Source organism: Lithobates pipiens, unplaced genomic scaffold (genome assembly GCF_037356315.1).
Source record: "Lithobates pipiens isolate NorthernLeopardFrog02 unplaced genomic scaffold, aLitPip1_a1.2 Scaffold_1, whole genome shotgun sequence".
Taxonomy (NCBI): domain Eukaryota; kingdom Metazoa; phylum Chordata; class Amphibia; order Anura; family Ranidae; genus Lithobates; species Lithobates pipiens.
The window spans coordinates 97,056,191-97,077,962 of NW_027507685.1; the positions used below are offsets into that span (position 1 = coordinate 97,056,191).

General features: G+C 46.1%; 1 protein-coding gene across 1 annotated transcript in view; it reads right to left on the minus strand.

Moving 5' to 3' along the window:
• Positions 1–16,065: 16,065 nt before the first annotated feature.
• Positions 16,066–21,772, minus strand: part of RBMX2 (RNA binding motif protein X-linked 2) — a 58,708-nt gene continuing 53,001 nt past the window's right edge. The window contains exon 6 of the mRNA XM_077465222.1: positions 16,066–16,537. Coding sequence (XP_077321348.1) covers positions 16,248–16,537 — 290 coding nt within the window. The 3' untranslated portion in view covers positions 16,066–16,247. The remainder of the gene's footprint in view (positions 16,538–21,772) is intronic.

Below are 21,772 nucleotides of genomic sequence, written 5' to 3' on the forward strand. Positions count from 1 at the left end.
AGACTAATTACTCTCTAGAGTCCATCATACCACACCTTGAGGCTCAGCTTGGAGGAATGGTGATTAGATGTTCCTCCTATTCAGAGATCCTAGGTAGGGTTGGCTGTATACCAGTAGAATTTTGTTTGAAAAAAAAAAAACTGACATTCGTTTTAGTCCATAGTGATAAAGAAAATCAAAGGATGGAAAACGTTTCTTGAACAAACAAAATTCTGAAAAAACAAACAAACTAGGTTTATTGTAATGCTCCTCTCAAAATCTTTTTAGTTAACTAGTAAGCCCCCAGAGGTCGGTAGTATGTAGGGCAGTGTACAGAGGTCGGTAGTATGTAGGGCAGTGTACAGAGGTTGGTAGTATGTAGGGCAGTGTACAGAGGTGGGTAGTAGGTAGGGCAGTGTACAGAGGTCAGTAGTATGTAGGGCAGTGTACAGAGGTCGGTAGTATGTAGGGCAGTGTACAGAGGTTGGTAGTAGGTAGGGTAGTGTACAGAGGTCGGTAGTATGTAGGGCAGGGTACAGAGGTCTGTAGTAGGTAGGGCAGTGTACAGAGGTCAGTAGTATGTAGGGCAGTGTACAGAGGTCAGAAGTGGGTAGGGCAGTGTACAGAGGTCAGTAGTGGTTAGGGCAGTGTACAGAGGTCAGTAGTAGGTAGGGCAGTGTACAGAGGTCAGTAGTATGTAGGGCAGTGTACAGAGGTCAGAAGTGGGTAGGGCAGTGTACAGAGGTCAGTAGTGGTTAGGGCAGTGTACAGAGGTCAGTAGTAGGTAGGGCAGTGTACAGAGGTCAGTAGTGGGTAGGGCAGTGTACAGAGGTCGGTAGTATGTAGGGCAGTGTACAGAGATGGGTAGTAGGTAGGGCAGTGTACAGAGGTCAGTAGTAGGTAGGACAGTGTACAGAGGTCAGTAGTAGGTAGGACAGAGTACTGGAGGGTCTGGAGAGCGTGTTCAGGGGAGCACCCTCATTGAGAAATCAAATACCCCCAAATATTTTGAATCAACCAATTGTCAAACTACATTTTTTCAACCAATTAACAGGGTTTTATCAATGTAGACGCTGTAGAGTTTGTTCGTTGAGTGTGTGTACTCATAGACGTACTACAACTTTTAGCTCCACTAGTACACAAGTAGTACATGTAATTAAACCATTCATTACTTGTGCCACTGAGGGTGTACTATACATGTTGCAATGCCCTTGTGGCTTGCAATATGTGGGCCGTACCAAGCGGCCGTACCAAGCGGCCTCTTCAAGTTCGTCTCAATGAACACATTACTAATATTAAGACTGGTTTCCAGAACCATTCAGTGTCTAGGCATTATCTACTTGTGCACGCCAAGGACCCCTCAAAAACAATTTTTTGGGGTATTGATAAGATAAGTATTGATAAGTACTTCATTGGAGGGGTAGCTCATTGGTGAGGGAAATTTCAAAATTAGAGACGTCCTGGATCCATAGATTAAAAACGTATGCGCCTTATGGTTCAAATAGACGTAAATGCTTTTATAGACAATTCATATGTCTTTTTTATTTGTCTGTTCTTTTGGGCCTACATGTAAACCCGTTCTGAGACACCAGTATGGGATTGATTTGTTCTTTTGTGTTATTGATAGTATTTTTTGTATTTTTTATTTATTACAATTATTTTATATTATAATAAAATAATATTTTTTTTAATTAATAAAGTATTCAGGGAGACCATGTATTTGGAATAACCATACATTGGTATATTAGGAGTTAATTGCGATATATATAGGGTTAATTGGGTTTCATTAGGGGTTAATATGAGGCACACAGGGTTAATGGGGTTTCATATCACTTCACATATTATCAATTCTTAATTTTCAATATTAATTTATTATATTAATGTTATTAATTTTATTCATAATATATTAATTTAATTATTTATATATAGGTCTTTTTCATTTAATTACATTTTTTCACATAAATATACACGTACACTTTATTTACACGTTTCTATATAAAATTTTGGATTACGGATATATAATTCTATGCTAAAAAAGTTTTTTGCTAAAATATTTTTTTTTAGATACTGTATGTCCAAATTACTCACATAACACTATGCAATAATGTATTTCATAGCATATTAATATTTAGATCATCATCACTAAAAAAAAAAATTCTACAGTTATAACACTAGTTTCTTTTCATCATTCATATTATTAATGGGATAGTTTGTTTACCTTTCCTCTTATTTGTGGATAGGTAAATATATTAATATAAGTTAAATTAATGGTCTCTATTATGCTGATTAGGTATTTATTAATTGGCAGATTTGCTCCAAATAAGGGAACATTTTTGATATGGTCCTTAAATGGGGTAATGATAATTGGCCTGAAAGATTTAATATTTACAGTTTTTATATATATTTTATATGAATATATTTTCCGTTTTTTTTAAGCACTATGGATACAATTATCCTCGTTTTCAATAGTAAGGGAAAATTTGCCCACAATCAATATGGCGTCCCCAGATCCAGTTACTTGTGACTCAGACCGAGGCTTGGATTTTGTATTTAAGATGGTGAGTCACTATGCTACCGTTCCCCATTAAAAATGTCTCTTGATGACGAAATGTGGCTGGAGGTTAAGGCATGTAGTGACATCACCACACAATCTAACTAGGAGGGCGGGCTCCGTTCCTGTTTGTGTATGTCGGCCGGCAACCTTTTTTATACATTTTATTACTACGCAATTGTAAGTGCAATATATACTTAATACATGTATATAGTTTGGAATATACTACACTATGGCTAGTCCTTTTCTCTTCCCGAGCATTTACTGAAAGCTACGGATATTGGGATGAATGAAGGGTTGTGGTCATCTGTGAGTGTAAAAGGCCCAGGCTGGGTTCAAGCCACCTGCTTTTAACGGTTGCTGTTTGGTAAGCATATTCGACAGCTACGGTGGTCGGGCACTTTATTTGTTTGTGCATGCACACTGCAGTGTTTTGATTCATCAGTGACTACAACATTCACATTTTATTTTCAGCCATCATGCTTGTTTTATGGACTCAAAATTTATAGCGCAGTTTTTTCCATTTCATAGTACTGGATTGTCAGGAGGACATGGTACTGGGGGTCAGGAGGGCACACAGAGGTCTCAGAAGGACATGGTACTGGGGGTCAGAAGGCCACAGAGATGGGTCAGGAGAGCACACAGGGGGATCACGAGGAGATGGTACTGGGGGTCAGGAGGGCACACAGAAGGGTTAGGAGAGTTATGGTACTGGGGCTCAAGACGGTATAAGAATCTTCCTGATGCAGAGCTGCGCAGGAAAGCTACTGTGTCACCGATACCCATTCTGGTGTGCTGATCCAACCGGTCCTCCTCTCTTGGCACATGATGTCACCCACGAGCACACCCACTGATGTGGAACTGGTCAGGAGGGCCAGCGGGGATCCGCACATGGCACTAAGTGGGACGTGAGCTTGAGCTTGCTGCTAGTACATCATAGGCGGCTGAGGCATTCCCTGCAAACAGCTGCACATTAAAGGGGTGTGATGCGGAGCAAGGAATGCCTCTGCCAATTCCTTACTGGTTTGAGCACTTCTCTGTGCTGTTCGTCAATCGGGGATGTGGGGGAAGGAGCACTTGCAGAGTCGGCAGAACAGGGACTTGATCGTGATCCCACCTGTCACCTGCCCACGGTCGACGGGTAGATCGCAATTAACAGGTTGCCGACCCCACCGGTAGACGAAGGAAGAAACACCAATGTGGATATTTTTGTCTGGACCAAGTTTATCCGTCGATGCATTCGAGTAAAAATAAAAAATAAATGGAAGTTGTTCAGAGCTGAGCCTCTTTTTGCTTTCCAAAGCCTTAATGAAGACGGCCACTTGGACGTTCTTTTTAAATCACAACAAAAAATCCTTTATGAATTGTCACCCTCTTCATTAGTCTTCTGCCAGCAATAAAAACCTAACAGGGGATTGAACCCCTTTCATGCTCTATCAAAAACAAAAGAAATGTTGTGGCTGGAGTTATACTTAATCGGCCACTAGAGTATGAGCATGGTGGCTTTGCTCCCTTGCAGAGCTCTCACATCCCTCTTCTGTATGAGCTCTTCTACTACTTATGCCGCGTTCACATGACTAGAGGTCGACCGATATGGGTTTTTCTCTGGCCGATGCCGATGCGGATATTTAGAAATCATGGCGGCCGATAGCCGATATATGATGCCGATTTTTTTGGGCCGATATGTTAGGCCGATTTTATTTTATTTATTTATTTTTAATCCCCCTTGATCTAACACACCTTTCCCATTGGGGCGTTTTTCAGGCGCTTTTGGGCTAAAAATAGCGCCTGTAAAGTGCCTGCAAAATGGCTCTCCTGCAGTCTGTGTGAAAGACAGAGTGCTTTCACACTGAGGCGATGCGCTGGCAGGATCTTAAAAAAAAGTCCTGCAAGCAGCACGTTTGGAGTGGTGTATACCGCTCCTCCACCACTCCTGCCCATTGATATGAATGGGCACCACTGCCGAAGCGCATGCAATGCGTTTTGGCAGCAGTGCTTCATGGGCGCATTTAACCTCTTCCTTGGCCGCTAGCTGGGTTATATGTGCCCCACTAGCAGCCAAATAGCACCACTAAAATGATGGTAAAGAGCCGCTAAAACTTGCGTTTTACCATCAACGCTCCAGTGTGAAAGCAGCCTTCATAAGTGATACAGAAAATTTCTTACATTTAAACATTTATTAAACAAAACAAACCTCCAATCAGTTTACTTGTATGTATGATTTAGATAAAAAAAAAAAACCTATGTATTAAATAAAAAAAGGTAGTCAAAACTTTTGGACGAAAAAAAAAAAATGGGCTAACTTTACTGTTTTTATTTTATTTTTAAATAGTGTATTTTTTTCCCAAAAAAATGCATTTGAAAGACCTCTGTGCAAATGCCGTGTGACATAAAATATTGCAACAACCGCTATTTTATTCCCTAGGATCTCTGCTAAAAAAATATATATAATTTTTGGGGGGTCTAAGTGATTTTCTGGCAGAAAATACAGGATTTTTACTTGTAAGCAACAAGTGTCAGAAAAGATTTAGTCTTTAAATGGTTAAACTGAGAACTTCTACACACAGAGATGACTTCATTCATTCAAGTGTAAACATTGTATCATTTAGTTCTTTTCTTGGCAGCCTGCCCAGAGAGGAGGAAAGTGTTGCTATGACGACTCAGGCAACTCACACTGACTTCTTACAGAAGTCATTTCAAAGTCCCGCTGTAGTTCTAAATTGGCTTTTTATCAGAACAATCGGCCGATGCCGATTATTTAAAAAACGGCAAATATCGGCCGATATATCGGTCGACCTCTACACATGACCGGACTTTTTCGACAGCAAAGTTCAGACGGAACGAATCCGTAGGACAATTCGATCGTGTGTGGGCTTTTCTGTCGAAAAATCTGACGGACGTTAGAAATAGAACATGTTTCAAATCTTTCCGCCAGAACCAGTCCCTATTGAGAAAACTGTTCGTCTGTATGCAGGTCCGATGGACCAACAACGACACAAGGGCAGCTATTGGCTATTGGCTACTGGCTATTGAACTTCCGTTTTCTAGTCCCGTTGTATGTCATTGCATTAAACGATCAGACTTTGGTGTGGTCGTGTGTAAGCAAGTCAGTTTCAGCGGAACTGCGTCGAAAAGTCTGTCAGAGTTCATTCCGATGGAAAGTCCGGCACGAAAGTACGTGGCATACAAACAGTGATGAGCTTGGGTTGGGGAGGAACCCAGAAGCAGCTGTCAGGGCTGAGCCAATGAGTCTGAGACATTCCCTGCCCTGCAGCTACAGGGGGATGGGGATGCTCATGACATCCTGTGGCCATATTAGGTCAATGATATCATGAGTATCCCACCCTTTTGTATAGATCTACCCCTGGTTGAGGAGTTGTGCAAGCATAAATGTTCGAATGGTGTCTGTTTCAAGAAGGATGAGTTTTTGATAGCGTCTGTGACAAGGTTTTTAAATGGTAAGTAGGGTTGAGATGTGCTGTGGCTCTGGGTTTGGCCTGAACTCAGAAGCAACCTGTCAGCGTCGAGCCAATGAACTGGGGGTGGGGGATTCCCCACATATACAAAAGGGCAAGCCTTTAACCCCCCCCCCCACCCCCCATATGCTGAGCTCTGGAATCTTGCCACCAGTTTGGAACAGGACTGGAGACAAATTTGCCACTGCAGACTTGCTGGCAAGGGAGTCCAACTCTAATTACTGTATATGGTCCTACATTGTTTGGTGACGTGTGTACCGACTTCTACAGGTGTGTGTTTTAGGGGATGTCAGGCTCCTGGCACTCCTACACAAATGGTGGTAATACCTTTAAAATGAAGCGTTATTGGACCAACGTTTATCAACTGGTCTACACACTTTTGGGCAAAAGCACCCTGAAAAAAAGCTCTTTGGAGCTTGAAACCACTATGAACAAAAACAAACAATCTCGACTTAACTTTTTTGTTTACTGCACCCAAGCAGGTTCTTGCCAAAGTGTGGTGGTCCTTCAGTCTTACAACAGCAATGTGATCCTGGCTTTTACTGTATAAGAAATCAGCTGAGATCATCATGTAAGATTAAACATCTGGACTTCTTGCATCCCATTAATGGGTTTTATGACAGTGGTGTCAAAGCTGTGGCCCTTTGCTTGCTTTTATCCGGCCCTTGGGGCACTATTTCATGGACTAAGAGGGGTACAATTCCTCCCAACAACACCAATGATGGGGCACTATTCATTTCAATCACACCAATCATGTGGCGCTATTCCTCCCAATGAAACAAACAATTATGATCATCATACTGATGCTGGGACGTTTTCTAATCTTAATGGCCACAATTCGCCCCCCCCCCCCCCCCCCCAAAGTCTGAAGGACAGTAAGCTGGCCCTTTGTTTAGAAAGTTAGGAGACCTCTGTTCTAGGACATATTTGACCAGGAACGAGGTGGCCTGGATCCATCCCATCACAACCCTAACCTCTCCCTTTCCTTTGACTCCCTCTTTTTCCACTTGGTCCACTTTTTCCTCCTCTACTTTATTTATCTTCTCCATAGGCTTTTGCTTGACCACCGGTTCTCCCATCTATCCACAACCCATCACGGACAGGAGGCGGCGTTTTAGGACCCAAACACTGCATACTCATACCACCCAAAATAAACCCTTTGCCATTTTCTGAGCAGCCAATAAGTCTACAACATATGTCAAACACAAGGCCTGCGGGCCAAATCCAACCCACCAAGCCTTGTCATGTGGCCCTCATAACCAGTTTTGCAGCCAGAAAGTGGCAGAACTCCATTCCGTCACCTCTGGTTCTCACCCTCTGCCACTTGTAAACACAGAAGGTGAAGGAGGGGGTTGGGGTTGGACACTCTGCATAGCACACACATAAACCCTGCACTCTGTATGAAACACACCCCTGAACTAACTCCTGCACTGTACGTAGCACACACCTAAACCCTACACTCGTACCCCATGAAACCCTACATAACGTACTCTATGAACACGGAACTCCGCATGTAATGCACTCCAGAAACCTGCACTCTGTACGTGGTACACCCCTAAGCCCTGCACTCTGTATGTAGCTGACCCCTAAACCCTGCACTCTGTACATAGTACACCCCTGAACTTTGTACTTAGCGCACCCCAGATACAATTGACTCTTTGGAGGGCAACTATACTGCTGATGCGGTCTGTGATAAAAAAAAAAAAAGGCTTGACACCTTTATTTCTTTCCAGTTGCTGGTATACTAATGTTATGGGTTTGCAATTTGTTGTCTCATCCGCCTCTCCCGAAGAAGCTGGGGGGAAGGGGTTGGGGTTACACACCCCTAAACCCTGCACTCTGTACATAGAACACCCATAAACCTGCACTCTGCTAGGGGGAGGCTCAGCAGGATGTGATGTGGGAAGGCTGGGGGAGGAGCCCGAGGCGGTGTCTGTGAGGACGGAAGGGGAGGCAGGAGATCCATGGCGGCAAGTCCGATGCAGATGCTGGTGAAGTGGGATAGAGCACCGTGTTAGAGGACCGCACATGGTGACCCCCGCAGATGCCTATTCCCCGCGATATTGGATCAGGAGACCAAGGAGGAGCGACTGATAGATCGGGATGGACAGTAGTAAAGGATGCAGGAAACTGAACAGGGGTAAGTGAGAGATATCCCTGGTTCAAACAAAAAAAATGGCTGCAAGAGAAAACACCTGATCCTGAGACCCCACGAGTGACTGTTGGTGCTGGCCTCCCCTCTGTCTCCTCCATACGCCCCCCCTCTTATCTCTGCCTTTGTGTGCTCTGTATACTATGCTCTGTATACTACCCTCCAGAGCCCCTAGGTTATCCAGCGCTGTTGCATTGTGAACTGTGTTTTAACTGTGTTTGCTGTGGAAGCTAAAGAGATTTGATGACTAACTGAGGGAGAGATGCAGCAGCTGGGGCTGGCTAAAAATTAAATGACTGGAGACATAAGAGAGGTCTTGATGGAGCAATGATTCTTTTTGAAACCTATGGATCTAGGAGAGCTACGGAATTCAAATGTTTGTATGAACTGTACTAATGAGAGGACCTGTTTAAATGTCAATGACTGCCTAATAACCCTAGGAGTGGCTCAATTGATTAAATGCTGGAAGTACTGGAACTACTAAACTGATAGTTGAAACTAGTACTGAGTTTTAAGTTCACTTAAGGACTAAGTATTGATACAGCTTAGTACTGACTGAAAAGGTTATGAACTATGTTACGAACTAAGCTGCAAATTAAGTGATGAACTCTGCGATTTAACTATGCGATAAGCTCGGAGCGATATCTACTGGAGAGTAACTTTCCTTCCTGTGGTGGATAGCAGCTGATTAGATAATTGGGTTAAGCTAATATAGAGCTGCAAAAGTATAAGGACATTCCTTTTTTTTTCTTCCCCCCCCCTCTGCGGTTTTCTTCTTCTTTTTTTTTTTTTTTCTCTCGTATCCTCCCGCCTCTCTTACGCTATACAGAGACCGGGAAAGAGGGACGAATGGTACGTTTTTCATAGGTTCTTTATAGGATTTTCATAGGTGCCCCAGCAAAATAAAATACAAAAAAAAATAAAAAAATCCACCAAGTCGCAGAATTTTCAATTCCATCTAAACTAGGGGGCCTGAGAGGGTTAAGTGACTGGAGACATGAGAGGTCTTGATGGAGCAATGATTTTGTTTGAAAACTATGAACCCATGAGATCTATGGAATTTAACGGTTTGCATGAACTGTACTAATGAGAGGACCTATTTAAATGTCAATGACTGCCTAATAACCCTAGGAGCGGCTCAACTGATTAAATGCTGGAATTACTAAACGGACAGCTGAAACTAGTATTGAGTTTTTAGTTTACTTAAGGACTATGTATTGATACAGCTTAGTACTGATTTGAAAGGTTATGAACTATGTTACGAACTAAGCTGTGGATTAAGTGATGAACTCTGCGATTTAACTATGCGATAAGCTCAGAGCGATATCTACTGGAGAGTAACTTTCCATTCTGTGGTGGATAGCAGCTGATTAGACAATTGGGTCAAGCTGAAATAGAGCTGCAAAAGTATAAGGACATTCCCCCTTTTTTTTTTTTCCCATGCGTTTTTTTTTTTTTCCTCTCTCTCTGCGTGTCCTCCCGCCCCTCTTACGCTATATAGAGACCGGAAAAAAGGGACGAATGGTACGTTTTTTATAGGTCCTTTACAGGATCTTTACAGGTGCCCTAGTAAAATAAGTAAAAAAAATAAAAATAAAAAAGCCACCAAGTCGCAGAATTTTCAATTCTTAAAGCAAAAGTGAAGAGAAGTATCCCATCTAAACTAGGGAGCCTGAGAGGTGAAACGGCAGGATATTCTTCTCTCCCCTTACCCCTCTTTTCAAATCAATAAAAGCAAAGATTGGAACCGAGAGGTACTCCCCTCTATACAGGACAAGTAATTTGTCAAACAAGATAAATGAACAAGATACATGATGAGGGGAAGATCACATAAAACAACAGAACCTAAAACCCAGAGGGAGAGTTTAAATACTAGTGTAACTGCTAGTTCAATACAAAAATATTTGACAACTAAAGAGGGTAACCAAAAAAGCCCAGATGTAGAAAACAAAACATCCTTGCCATCCAAAAACGCAAAAAAGGAAATGGCTAAGTTAAAAGGAGCCCAAGGAGATAAAACAAGAGAAGATACACAAACAGAGAGAGAGATGGAAACTAACGAGGGGGAAGGGGAAGAACAGCGAAGTATAGCTCAAATGCCCACAAAGATTGAGATGATGGCAATGTTTGAAAGGATGGAAAGTTTAATTAAGAGTGAGATTACAAATGTCCGGATGGATCTGGGCCATTTGCTGCGGAGAGTAGAAGAGGCTGAGGAGAGAACTGAGAAACAAACACAAGAAATCGCAGAATTAAAATCGCAAGTGAAAGCACTGCAAATAAACCAAAGAAATACCTTTTATAAAATGGAAGCACAGGAAAATCAAAATAGACGCCAAAATCTAAGGATAAGAGCCCTCCCAGAGCAAAACGGAGAGAAACTGGAAGAAAAAATAAGGAAAATATTTAACCCCCTACTAGGACGAGAAGAGGACGAGGAGTTAAAGATCAATAGAGTACATAGAATCAGAAAGCCTCTAGGAATGAAGGAGGAAACCCCACGAGATGTCATTGTTAAATTCCATCGGTATACAGACAAGGAGAAAATATGGAGGAACCTCAGAGAGAGACACCCGTTGCAATACGAGCAAACAACTTTGCAAGTATTTGCGGACTTGTCAAGTGAAACATTATCCAGAAGAAGACAATTAAAACCATTACTAGAACATTTAAGACAAGCTAATATTAAATATATTTGGGGGTTCCCTGCAGCATTGATAGTACATAGGGACGGAAAGACGGTTAGATTGAAATTTCTGGAAGAAGTACAGGACTTTTGTACAGAGTTACAGATTCCAACCATTAGTATACCTAAGCGATCGGAAAGAGAAGAAAGATTAATTGAAGAGGGAATAGGGCAGAGAGCTTAATGTAGGGGGGGGGGGGGTAGGGGGAGAGGGGGGGCTGGTGTAATTTATTACAAAAGAAACGAGATGGGAGAGGTAAAGTAAATAAAAGTTAATGTGGGTATGGGTGGAAACGGGAAGAGCCTCCCTGGACTATCTGCTCCCTCCTCTCCCCCCCTATGTCTACCGGGCCTTCATGGCCGGGGGGGAGTGGAGGGACATGGAATGCCGGGCTTGGAGCTTCACCCCAAGGGGTGAGGTACATATTCCAGGATGGGGATATATTCTGGATATAGGTACAAGGACCAAAGAGGGGTCTGGGAGGGTTGGGAGGAGGTTGGGAGGGGTGGGGGGAGAAAGAAGACCCGACAGCAAAGAACCTCGCTAAGTGAGAAAAGAGAAAAAAACAGCCTGACTAAAATCTATGTCTATAGTTAATTGTTTGTCATATAACGTTAGGGGGCTAAATGAATCAGCAAAGCGGTTTAAAATTTTGAAAGAAATAGAACAATATGAAGCGGGTATAGTGTTCTTACAGGAAACCCATCTATCATACGAAAGCAAGATTAGAATATATTCCCCTAGGTTCCCGGTGTGGTTTTATGGAGATTCTTACTCAAGGAACTCAAAAGGGGTAGCTATCGGTATAGGACGGGATGTATACTATAAAATAGAAGAAAGATTAGTCGACCCGGAGGGTAGATTCCTCTTTCTGAAGGGGAAACGATGGGGAGTAGACTATACCCTCGCTAACATATACTGCCCAAATAGAAGTCCAACGGTTTTTCTGAAAGGAATATTGGAGAAATTATGGGATTTTAAAAGAGGAAGAGTAATTATAGCTGGAGATATGAACTTTTGTATGAATCCGCAAATGGATAGTTCGTCCCGTGTGCAGGGGATTGGGAAGGAACAGAGGAGAATAATAAAACACAGGCTATATCAGTATCAGCTTATGGATGCGTGGAGAACTATGCACCCAAGGATACGAGACTACTTGTTCTATTCCCCTGTACACGGGACGTACACAAGGATCGACTACTGGTTAGTGGAACATAGGGTTCTGGACGAGGTGATATCCACAGATATAGGAATTAGAACATTGTCAGATCATTCTCCAATATGCCTGAAGATCAAAATCCCAGGATTTCAGAAATCTCCTTTTTCCTGGAAATTGAATAGAGAATTGTTGGATGAGAAGGGAGAGGAAATAATTAGAAAGGAATTGGAGTTTTTTTTTTTACCACTAATTTAAATGAAGAGAATATAGAAAATATTATTTGGGAGACACATAAAGCTTATATAAGAGGGATATATATTTCACTAGGTACAAATAGGAAGAGAGAAGGTATTAAAAAGAGTAGGGAGTTGAGGGAGGAAATCCATGGATTAGAGCAAGAACATAAAAAGGCAAATGGCAGGGAAAGTGGACAGGTAGTGGACCTATTACATAAACTGGCTATGAAAAGAGAGGAACTTGGGGAATTAATGGAACAGGAAATGAGGACGATATATAATAGGATTACTAAAGAGAGATATTATAGCGGCATTAAAAATAGTAAGATCTTAGCAAAGATATTGAGGAAAAAAAGATCGAAGAATTATATAGAGAAAATATTAAATAAAGAGGGAGAATCGGTCTATAAAAGAAGTTTTTAGAGAATATTATGGGCAGTTATATTCCGTGAGAAAAAAAGAGACAGAAAAACAAGAGATGAAGAGAAGGGGAAAAATCAAAGACTATATATTTCAAGCAAATATCCCTAAAATACCGGGGGAATTGGTGCAGGAATTGGAGAATCCAATCTCAGTCCAAGAAGTAATACAGGCAATAAAAGAGACCAAAGGAGGAAAGAGTCCAGGGCCTGATGGCTATATAATAGAATATCTAAAAAAGTTTGGAGACATACTAGCCCCAATTTTATGTGCATATTATAATGGACTAGGTACAAAATATGGACTGAGCGAGGAGGCCTCCACTGCGACAATCTCCACGATATTGAAAGAGGGAAAAGAGAATACAATATGCTCAAACTATAGACCGATCTCACTACTCAATACTGACGTTAAATTGTTCGCAAAAATATTGGCCGCTAGAATAAAGAAGTTAATGCCTAGCTTAGTCCATGCAGATCAGGTGGGATTCATTGAGGGGCGAGAAGGAAAAGATAATGGAGTAAGGTCAATATTACTGCTTCAGAGGATGAAGGAGAGTAGAATCCCCAGTCTACTCCTATCAATAGATGCTGAGAAAGCTTTTGATCGAGTAGACTGGGGATTCATGATGGGTACCCTAAGGGGAATGGGGTTTGGACCCAAAATTTTGAAGTGGATAAAGGCACTATATAACAGCCCCAAGGCAGTGGTAAGAGTTAATGGGGTACTATCAACAGCCTTCAGAATGAACAATGGGACTAGACAGGGGTGTCCGCTGTCCCCCCCTATTGTTCGTTCTGGCATTGGAGCCACTCCTGGAGACGATAAGGAGAAACCCAGATATAAAGGGGGTTGAGATAGAGGGGGAAATACATAAGACAGCCGCATTCGCGGATGATATTCTGTTTTATGTATCTAGCCCACGAATCTCCATGCCAAACTTGTTAAAGGCTTTACAGGAGTACGGGGAATTATCCAACTTTAAAAATAACCCAAGCAAGTCAGAAATCTTAAACGTAAATATAAATTTGAGAGAAGAACTTGACATTAAGAGAGAATTCCCATTTCTATGGCAAAAAGAAATTAAATATTTAGGGATTAAACTGACTGCATCAATAGAAAAAAAATATATCAAATAAACTATATCCCCCTTCTAGAAGAATTGAGAGAAGAAATAAGGAGAATGAGAACAAAACCCCTGTCATGGTTAGGAAGAATTAATGCCTTAAAAATGATTATTCAACCTAAAATCCTTTATAAATTTCAGCTATTACCAATATATATCCCCCCTCTATATTTTAAAATGATAAATTCTTTAATTTCTAAATTTATCTGGAACAACAAGAAACCTAGAACCCCACTGAAGACTTTGCAAAAGGGAAAAGATGAGGGGGGTCTGAATGTCCCAGACTTTAGAAAATATTACGAAGCAGCAGTGTTAACACGGGTGGTGGAATGGGAAAAATTAGAAAGTAAAAAAAGATGGGGAAAAATAGAACACAGTTTATCAGGCACAAATCTAGGTAGAGAAATCTGGACTCCTTTAAAATATAGATCACTAGGGAAGACAACACCTTTGGTCACAAAAAATGTGTTTAGAGTATGGGAGGGAATACACAAACATAACAAGTGGAAATATAATTCCCCTTTAATTTATTTAAAGGATAATGATTTTTTTGCACCTGGTAAAAGTACAATAGGAGGGAAATGGATAAAACAAGATAATATGCAATTACGACACATAATTAAAGAGGGGAAATTGAAAACACTAGCAATATTACAGAAAGAAAATGATTGGATGGATTTGAATGAGTGGCGATACCTGCAGCTTAGACATTTCGTCTCAAGACTACCACAACCGCTTAGACTTGGAGAAAATTTGACTGCCTTGGAGCGGATATGTGAGGGGAAAACCCCAAGGGCAGGTATTGCCAAGTTTTAAAGGTCTCGAGACGGGAATGTGAAGCGGAGGTACCAACTTTCATTAAAAAATGGGAAGAAGAGATAGGAGCATGGGGTGAAAACCAAAATATAGAAAAAATATTGAAGATGGTGCACAGATCCACGGAAAATAGTAAGATGATAGAAACAAATTATAAAATTTTAGTAAGATGGTATAGGACCCCAGATATAATGGCAAAGTACCAGGAGGGACAATCTGGGAAATGTTGGAGGAATTGTGGACAAACGGGAAGTTTGACCCATATATGGTGGGACTGTCCCAAGATTAAAGAATATTGGAGAGAAATAATAAGATATATAGAAGTAATAGCTAAAATACAGTTACCTGAGAACCCATGGTTATGCCTATTCCATGCAGTAGATACCCCAATTAAGGAGTATAGGAATTCCCTTACAAGCTCATTAATAAACGTGGCAAAAAGTCTGATTCCGAAAAAATGGAAAGAAATAGAAGCACCCAAAGTAAAGGAATGGTTAGGAAAAGTTGAGGAAATGTATAGTATTGAAGGGCTGGGAATTGAGGAAGAAAGAGAAAGAAAGATTCCATGTGAAATGGAAATACTGGAAAATCTTTAGACAATCTATGATTTTTAATGAGGTAATGGGTCGGTAGGGGTGGGAGGGAGATATTTTAGAAGAACTCGAGAAGTAAAGAAAGAAAACCAGGATAATGTGAAAAATTGAAGGGCATGAATGTATTTTGGTCCTATGGTTTTCTTTTAATACTTGATTATGTTTTGTATGCAACTTAAATGAAAAATTGAAATAAAGATTAAAAAAAATAAAAAATAAACCTGCACTCTGCATGTAGCACACCCCTGAACCCTACACTCTGCACGTGTGCTACAGGTGTGTGCTATGTGCAAAATGTAGGGTTTAGGGGTGCGCTACATGCACACCCCTAAACCCTACACTCTGTATGTAATGCACCCCTGCACTCTGCAAACCCCTAAACCCTACACTCCGTATGTAATGCACCCCTGCACTCTGCAAACCCCTAAACCCTACACACTGTAAAGCAACCCTGTACCCTGCACATCCCTAAACCCTGTACTCTGTATGCAGCACACCCCTAAACCTGGAATTCTATACATAGCGCACTCCTGAACTGTGTATGTAGCATTATCCTGAACCCTATACTCAGTCCCTTCCTTGAACCCTGCGCTCTGTAATTATCACACCCTAGATACCACCACTGGCCCTTTCAGAGCAACCATATTGCTGATGCGGACTGCAATGAAATTAAGTTTGACATCCCTGGTCTACACCATTGCTACTTTTATGTTATATGCTGGTATAATAATGCTATGGGGTATGAAATTTGCTGTCAACCACCATACTGGCTACTGGCATTCGCTTATGGTCAGATTTTTCAGCTTTATTTGCCATTCACTATATAAACCCTTGAAAATGTAATCATTCTGCAGTATTTACTTAAAACTGTTTAAATAAAAAACATCTTTTATTAAAAAACAGAAAACTGGTCCAACAACTTCTTTTTCTATATACAACACAGGAGCTACTTTTCCAGAACGTTTTTTAGACCTTGTTGCCTTCGATCTCAAATCACAGATCTTAAAAGTCCTTGCAACCGTGTTCTGAGAGACATGCACATTCGACCACAATCATCTTTTTCTTTTAAATTCCTTGGACCGTTTTTCCTCATAGTCACGATGTTTGCTCTCCGATGTGTGAGGTTTATCTTCTACCTTACACTTCTTGTCATAGGCTGCTGGTTTAGCAGAAGTCCTATCGCTTTCCGGAGCCCTCATCTGATCTCTGTCCTGCCTGGACTGTTTGGTGTTGTACTTTTCATACCCTGGATCCACACGTTCTTGCTTTATTATCTCAGTAATTCTTGCGCTTCTTTCGCTGGAACGTTCACGGCTGTCCTTTTTTTTTTTCTTCTTTTTATCTGTTATGAGATGAAATTCACATTGTTAGTTTAACCACCTGAATACCGGGCTTTTTCGGGCACTTTTTGTTTACAAGTAACAATTAAAATGGTGACCATTGTCATTTTTTATGTCACACCGTATTTGCGCAGCTGTTTTTCAAATGCAATTTCTTTGGAAAAAAAAAATCAATACCGGGCACTTACACCCCCCTTCCTGCCTAGACCAATTTTCAGCTTTCAGCGCTGTCACACTTTGAATGACAATTGCGCTGTCATGCTACACTGTACCCAAACTAATTTTTTTTATCATTTTGTTCCCACAAATAGAGCTTTCTTTTGGTGGTATTTGATCACCTCTGGGATTTTTACTTTCTGCTTAACAAATAATATTTACAAAACTTTGTAAATAGGATTTTTGTACTGTAAAATCCTTTTCTCTGTAATTCACCGACCGACACAGCTCCTCTCTGTAACTAAATGGGTTTGTTAGCCTGCCATTAGGAGAACTAGGCAAAAATTGTAACACAATACACAGAACTTTAGTCCCGCCCTGGGGGGCGGACCCTGTGCCAACAACCCTCCCTGCTCCCAGGCAGAACTCAGTACGTCAACAAGCAGTATAACGTAGAGAAAAGGAGGGGTGGGTGCTGTGTCGGTTGGTGAATTACAGAGAAAGGGATTTTACGGTGAGTACAAAAAACCTTATTTTCTCTTATATTCACCCACCGACACAGCCACCAGCTTAGGACCAGTCACCGAAACAAACAAACAGTGAGTCTGACTTCCGAAAGGAAGCTGTGGCAGACAAGTACACCTTCAGAGCCCTAACCACATCGAGAGCGTGAAGGGCCACCTCTTTGGGGTGCTTCGGCTTAGGACACAATGATGGCAATACAATGTCCTCATTGATATGAAAGGCCGAGACCACCTTCGGTAGAAAGGACGGTTGCGGACGCAACACCACCTTATCCCTGTGGATGACCAGATAAGCCGACTTGCAGGACAAGGCCACCAGTTCCGAAACCCTCCTGGCCGATGTGATGGCCACTAGAAAGATCACCTTCTGTGAAAGGGTCAACAGATCCCTGATATTCTCAAACGGCGGCTTCTGAAGTGCCGACAACACCAGGTTCCAATCCCACAGAGGACGCACCGGAGGGACTACATGTCGCACCCCCTGAATAAAGGTACTCACTAATAAGTGAGACACCAGGGGTCGCTGGAAAAAGACAGCTAGAGCTGAAATTTGCCCCTTGATGGTGCTCAACGCCAACCTCAGGTCTACACCTTGCTGAAGAAACAGGAGGACCCTGGATATAGAGAAGGAGCGCGGATACCACCCTTTCTCCTCACACAAGGAGATATAGGCCTTCCAAGTACGATGGTATATCTTCCTGGAAGATTTCCGCGCCCTCAGCAAAGTTGGAATCACCGAGTCCGACAGACCCCGGTTCCTCAATACCTGGCTTTCAACAGCCAGGCCGTTAAAACCAGCGATGGTAAAGCAGGGTGAAAGATTGGACCTTGATATAGGAGGTCCTCTCGCAACGGCAGTCGCCATGGAGCGTCTGCCACCAGGCGCACCAGGTCTGCGTACCAGACTCGCTGAGGCCAATCTGGGGCAATCAGGATTACTGGAATCCCCTCGGCTTCCACTCTGCGAAGCAGACGTGGCAACAGTTTCAGCGGAGGAAAGGCGTAGAGATCCGCTGGTACTGGTCCCACGGAGCCACCAGCGCGTCTGCCCACGGATCTCTGGTCCTGGACACGAATCTCGGTACCTCCACATCTGTCGACTCAAAGTCCGCCTGCCAATTTTCCACACCTGGGATGTAAATGGCCGACAGGGCCGGCAAATGTCGGTCTGCCCACCGAAGTATGTGAGCGACCTCCCGAGCAGTGGCTGAGCTCCTCGTTCCCCCTTGGTGATTTATGTATGCTGCGGCCGTGGCGTTGTCCGACTGTATCCTGATCGGATGCCCTTGGAGGGTCATCGACCACATGTGGTGGCACAGCCTGATCCAGGGGCGGACTGACCCATCGGTCATTCGGTCGCCGTCCGAGGGCCCGGAGCCATTGGGGGCCCGTGGCTGGCCCAACGAGATGCCCCTTGAAGCGGCTGTAATAATACCACTAACAGCACGCTGCTCCCCGCCGGCCCCTCCTTCCCTCCCGTCCGTTGCAGGTGCTTGCACTGTAAACTACATCACCTAGGACAGACGAGAAGGGAGGAGGGGCCGGCGGGGAGCAGAGCGCTGTTAGTGGTGTTATTACAGGCATGACCAGGGTGAGTGAAACGTTTTTTTACTGGAGGGCTGCCATCGGAGGGAGGGGGCGACTGCAGTACAAATGTATGGGGCCTGGGCCAGACTTCAGTGTGCTCTCTCCCTCTCCACACTACCCCCCTGTATGCTCCCCCCACCAGTGTCCCCCTGTGTGTCCCCCCAGCTTTCCCCTGTGTGTCCCCCCCAGCGTTCCCCTGTGTGTTCCCCCCCTCAGCGTTCCCCTGTGTGTTCCCCCCCTCAGCGTTCCCCTGTGTGTTCCCCCCCTCAGCGTTCCCCTGTGTGTCGTCCCCCAAGCGTTCCCCTCCTGTGTGTCGTCCCCCAAGCGTTCCCCCCCTGTGTGACGGCCCCCAAGCGTTCCCCCCCTGTGTGACGGCCCCCAAGCGTTCCCCCCCTGTGTGACGGCCCCCAAGCGTTCCCCCCCTGTGTGATGGCCCCCAAGCGTTCCCCCCTGTGTGACGTCCCCCAAGCGTTCCCCCCCTGTGTGACGTCCCCCAAGCGTTCCCCCCCTGTGCGACGTCCCCCAAGCGTTCCCCCCCTGTGCGACGTCCCCCAAGCGTTCCCCCCCTGTGCGACGTCCCCCAAGCGTTCCCCCCCAGTGTGACGTCCCCCAAGCGTTCCCCCCCAGTGTGACGTCCCCCAGTGTTCCCATGTGTACTTTCTCCCCCCTCAGTGTTCCCCTGTGTACTTTCTCCCCCCACCCAGTGTTCCCCTGTGTGCTCTCCCCCCCCCCCAGTGTTCCCCTGTGTGCTCTCCCCCCCCCAGTGTCCCACTGTGTGCTCTCCCCCCCCCCAGTGTCCCACTGTGTGCTCTCCCCCCCCCCCAGTGTCCCACTATGTGCTCCCCCCAGTGTCCCCCTATGTGCTCCCCCCAGTGTCCCCCTATGTGCTCCCCCCAGTGTCCCCCTATGTGCTCCCCCCAGTGTCCCCCTATGTGCTCTCCCCCCCCACAGTGTCCCACTGTGTTCTCCCCCCCCCCAGTTTTCCCCTGTGTGTTCCCCCCCACAGTGTCCCTCTGTGATTCCCCCCAGTGTTCCCCTGTGTGCTCCCTCCCCCCACAGTGTCCCACTGTGTTCCCCCGTGTGCTCCCCCCCCCACAGTGTCCCACTGTGTGCCCCCCAGTGTTTCCTGTCTGCTCCCCCCCCACAGTCCCCCCCTCTGTGCTTCCCCCTAGTGCCCACCTGTGTGTGCTCCCTCCAGTGTCCCCCTGTGTGCTTCTCCCTTCCCCAGTGTCCCCCTGTGCCCTCTCCCTCTCCCAGGGTCTCCCTGTGTGCTCCCCACCCCCCACAGTGTTCGCCCTGTGTGCTCCCCACCCCCCCCAAAGTGTCCCTGTGTGCTTCCCCCTCCCAGGGTCCCCCTGTGTGCTCCCCCCAGTGTCCCCCTGTGTGCTTCCCCCCTCCCCAGTGTCCCCCTGTGCCCTCTCCCCCTCCCAGGGTCCCCTGTGTGCTCCCCACCCCCCACAGTGTCTTCCTGTGTGCTCCCCACACCCACAGCGTCTTCCTGTGTGCTCCTCCCAGTGTTCTCCTGTGTGCTTCCCCCCCCCAGTGTCCTCTCCACCTCCCAGGGTCCCCTTGTGCGCTCCCCCCCAGGGTCCCCTTGTGCCCTCACCCCCTCCCAGGGTCCCCCTGTGTGCTCCCCACCCCCCACAGTGTCCCCTTGTGTGCTCCCCCCACAGTGTCTTGCTGTGTGCGCCCCACCCCCCACAGTGTCTTGCCGTGTGCTCCCCCAGTGTCCCCCTGTGTGCTCCCCACCCCCCCACAGTGTCCTCCTGTGTGCTCCCCACGCCCCCCCACAGTGTCCCCCTGTGTGCTCCCCACGCCCCCCCCCACAGTGTCCCCCTGTGTGCTACCCACGCCCCCCCCACAGTGTCCCCCTGTGTGCTCCCCACGCCCCCCCAACAGTGTCCCCCTGTGTGCTCCCCACGCCCCCCACAAAGTCCCCCTGTGTGCTCCCCACGCCCCCCCACAGTGTCCCCCTGTGTGCTCCCCACAGTGTCCCCCTGTGTGCTCCCCACGCCCCCCCCACAGTGTCCCCCTGTGTGCTCCCCACGCCCCCCCCCCACAGTGTTCCCCTGTGTGCTCCCCACGCCCCCCCCCACAGTGTTCCCCTGTGTGCTCCCCACGCCCCCCCCCCCACAGTGTTCCCCTGTGTGCTCCCCACGCCCCCCCCCCCACAGTGTTCCCCTGTGTGCTCCCCACGCCCCCCCCCCACAGTGTTCCCCTGTGTGCTCCCCACGCCCCCCCCCCCACAGTGTTCCCCTGTGTGCTCCCCACGCCCCCCCCCCACAGTGTTCCCCTGTGTGCTCCCCACGCCCCCCCCCCCACAGTGTTCCCCTGTGTGCTCCCCACGCCCCCCCCACAGTGTTCCCCTGTGTGCTCCCCACGCCCCCCCCCCCACAGTGTTCCCCCTGTGTGCTCCCCACGCCCCCCCCCCCACAGTGTTCCCCTGTGTGCTCCCCACGCCCCCCCCCCACAGTGTTCCCCTGTGTGCTCCCCACGCCCCCCCCCCACAGTGTTCCCCTGTGTGCTCCCCACGCCCCCCCCCCACAGTGTTCCCCTGTGTGCTCCCCACGCCCCCCCCCCCACAGTGTTCCCCTGTGTGCTCCCCACGCCCCCCCCACAGTGTTCCCCTGTGTGCTCCCCACGCCCCCCCCCACAGTGTTCCCCTGTGTGCTCCCCACCTCCCCCCACAGTGTTCCCCTGTGTGCTCTCCACCTCCCCCCAGTGTCTTCCTGTGTGCTCCCCACCCCCCACAGCATCTTCCCGTGTGTTCCCCCCCTCCCCAGTGTCCCCCTGTGTGCTCCCCACCTCCCCCCCAGTGTTCCCCTGTGTGCTCCCCACCTCCCCCCCCAGTGTCCTCCTGTGTGCTCCCCACCCCCACAGCATCTTCCTGTGTGTTCCCCCCCCTCCCCAGTGTCCCCCTGTGCCCTCTCCACCTCCCAGGGTCCTCCCGTGTGCTCCTCACCCCCCACA